General features: G+C 37.1%; 1 protein-coding gene across 1 annotated transcript; it reads left to right on the plus strand.

The window, feature by feature from the left end:
- The first annotated feature begins 261 nt into the window (after positions 1–261).
- Positions 262–3,307, plus strand: LOC137709326 (protein NRT1/ PTR FAMILY 5.8-like). Its single transcript, XM_068448411.1, has 4 exons — positions 262–618; positions 714–931; positions 1,650–2,164; positions 2,453–3,307. The coding sequence occupies exons 1-4, from the start codon at positions 567–569 to the stop codon at positions 3,297–3,299; spliced, it is 1,632 nt and encodes a 543-aa protein (XP_068304512.1). The 5' UTR covers positions 262–566; the 3' UTR covers positions 3,300–3,307.
- The last annotated feature ends 341 nt before the right edge of the window (positions 3,308–3,648 follow it).

Here is a 3,648-nt window from a genome sequence, read left to right on the forward strand (position 1 = left end):
TTTTTAAGTTATTAACTTTTTAACACACATATCTCACCATTTATTTAATAACACGTGATATACCATTCCAGTGATTGAAAAATCTATCGTTGCACCAGATCATGCTTTCTTGGTCACGTGGCCATGATGACACCCTGCCTGAAAAAAAAAAAATTTAAGTGGTATCCGTTTAACTTTGCTATCTCTTTCCATTCCCTTATAAATTAGTGCGAGCATCGTTGGAGAGCTTAGTGATTTGCCGTGTGTATACCATTGTATAGATACAACATTTTCACAAGTGTTTGGAAAAGGATGAAAAAGTATCGCCAATGATGATGAAGTTTGCATTATTGTTTATTGGTTGGAATATGAAAACAATAGTAGCAGCATATTGTGATCTCCAGATGATGACATATTCATAGGAGAGCTCTTGTGGCTTACAGGTTTCCTTCTTCTCTGAATTCCCCATAAACCCTAAATCCGAGCTCCGTGGCTATAGCTCAATTTTCTGGTAGCTTGGATCGCAGTGGAGCTTATATCTTAAAGGGATCACGAGCAGTCATCCTTTGATATAATTTTGGAACATCATGGCTGGATCAGGAGGAAAAAGACTCGGCAACTCTTGCATTCTTCTGATAGGTAATTAATCATACCCTAGACCCAATAATTACTTCATGATGAGTTTTACCAGGCAGATGGGTTAATTTTTGTCTGTTTATTATTCATAATTATAGTGATTGCTGGGATGGAGAGATTTGCATACAAAGGAGTGGCATCGAATTTAGTTACTTATTTAACCGATGTGGTACAAATGAGCAACTCTGCGGCGGCCAAGACGGTGAACAGTTGGTGTGGGTTCACATCCATGCTCCCACTCTTAGTTGCACCCCTTGTTGACTCTTACTGGGACAGATATCCCACCATCTTGGCATCTTCTTTCCTCTATGTTGCAGTAAGTACACATTCACTTTGTTTCCTTCCCTTTTTTTTTAACAAAGGAATATCTGCTCTAATTTACTGAAAGCGAAATTCAAATTCGAGCGCAAAAAGGTGTGTACACTGCTAACTAACATATACATTTACTTTATTATTTGGCTCTTAATATCAACGAACTTCTATGAAATGGTTCAAGCGAATTTAGGCCAATTGTCTTGATTGTAGGACATCATTAATAAATAGGAAAAAAAAAAAAAATTCCTGCACTTGTTTTTAGTATATGGCTCTTTTACTAAAAATTTAAATGCTCACCAGAGATTATGTTTTTTTTTTTTTTTTTTTTTGAATTTTTTCATCATGATGTTGCTGATGATAGATTAAAATGGAGTCTGAGTCATGTGCACTAATCTTCTTTCCATTAGAATATAGTGGAGATTATTAGCAATGCCTCAAAATGTACTGTTGAAGAATATAAAGTCGGACATTGCAAATTAAATAGAATACAATATATAACTAGTGCGTTTACTATTAATAATATATAACTAGTGAGTTTACTATTATTAACTGTATCGAGGTCTTTTGTGGTAAAACCTCTAAACTACTGCAGTTTTTAACACTTACAACATTTTTCTGATTTGGCCTCTCGACTTTCAATTTGATATAGGAGAAATTTTGGCTCTAATGCGTAGGAAAGGTGCAACTATAAGCTCATTTATATATGGTTTTGCTTTTAGGGGCTTGTGGCATTGACATCAACAGCAATCACCCGGGCATCATCTGCTGCAAACAAAACAAGTTCCAATTCATCATTTCTGTTTTGGTCTCTGTATTTGATTTCTGTTGGTCAAGGTGGCTACAACCCATCTCTACAAGCATTTGGAGCAGACCAACTGGACAGTGAAGAGGAACTGCCTAGCAGCGAAGATGACCAAAAATCTAACAAAAAGAGTGTGTTTTTTCAGTGGTGGTATTTTGGTGTTTGCAGTGGCAGCCTCATGGGTGTCACTCTCATGTCCTACATTCAAGACACTTTCGGTTGGATTCTAGGTTTCGCCATCCCCATGATATCGATGGTTATATCGGTCGTGGTATTTTCCTGTGGAAGCCGAATCTATACATATAGAGAGAATGATCAGGCCATGGATTATAAGCCCCTTTTCAACATAGCTCAAGCTATCAAGGCAGCTGCATTAAAGCTAATGAAATGCAGAATCACATTACCAAATGAAACTAATGTTACTGAGCTAGAGTAAGTTAACAAATTTCTAACATAACACTTTTTTTTGAAGTTTAAGAATCCAGTTTACAATTATAGACATGATTTCCACACTCCATTTTTTCCCCTGCATTCCTCTCTTTTTTTTCTAGTCGTTGGATGGAATAAATCGAAGGTAAATCAAGGGACAGAATCATACGACAGAGTGCATAAGCAGAAAAAGGGAGTGCGGTCAAAATCATATCTCCTTACAAATTACAATTACCATGCATGAGTTCTGCTGCTAATGCTATAAGTTTTGGCTGGTTTTGTATTATATAGGCTTCAAGAGAAACCGCTTTGCCATCAAAATATTAGCAGCACAGCGAGCATGGTTGAGAATCCCAAAAGCCGCTTCTACGTGCTTGAAAATGCAAAAGTGCTTTTGAGGCTTCTGCCAATATGGATTATGCTTTTGATGTTTGCAGTGATTTTCCAACAGCCTCCAACATTTTTCACCAAACAAGGCATGACAATGAAGAGGAACATTGGAAGCAACTTCAAGATTCCACCAGCAACTCTGCAAAGTGCCATTACACTTTCCATAATCCTCCTGATGCCTCTGTATGACAAAATAATGATCCCGGTTACACGTCTGGTTACGTGTAGCGAAAAGGGTATCAGCGTGATGCAACGGATGGGGATTGGAATGTTCGTTTCGGTCATAGCAATGGCCATTGCAGCGGTTGTGGAAACAAAAAGGCTCAAGATCAGCAGGGAAATGGAAATGCGGGGATCTCAATCCGAGACGGTGCCGTTAAGCATCTTCTGGCTGCTGCCACAGTACATTCTTTTGGGCATTTCAGACATTTTCACCGTTGTTGGAATGCAAGAGTTTTTTTACTCTGAAGTTCCGGGAAGAATGAGAACAATGGCCTTTGCATTGTACACTAGTGTTTTTGGGGTGGGAAGTTACCTGAGTACCGTTTTGATTGCAACAGTTGAAGCAGTTACAAGTTCCAAAGGAAGGCAGAGCTGGTTCTCTGATGACATGGGTGAAGCTAGGCTTGACAAATACTACTGGTTTTTGGCATCACTAAATGCAGTGAGCTTTGTGTTTTATGTAATTTTGTCTACGTGTTACACAAGTAGGAAGGATCTGGATTTGGAAAATGAAACCTGTAAATAAAGCTTTTGTTTGAGGAATTGATTTTGTTCAGATGAAAATTTTCTCGTTTTGTTATTTAGTTTTGTGTCAATGATATTGTTTCATTCAAACTTTAATAAACTACTACACTATGTGCAACAATTTAAAACTAGTTTTGTGGGATAAGATTTTATTTTCTTTTGATTAGGTTTCAATTAGTTTTTATTTTTATTTTTATCTCCTTTCACTATCCTCAATATATATATATATATATATATATATATATATATATGTGTGTGTGTGTGTGTGTGTGTGTGTGTGTGTGTATTTATATATTACAAACTCATCAAATTGTTTCAAGGTTAGAGCTACACGGGAGAGTAATTGGGAC

This window comes from Pyrus communis, chromosome 11, assembly GCF_963583255.1.
Source record: "Pyrus communis chromosome 11, drPyrComm1.1, whole genome shotgun sequence".
Taxonomy (NCBI): Eukaryota; Viridiplantae; Streptophyta; class Magnoliopsida; order Rosales; family Rosaceae; genus Pyrus; species Pyrus communis.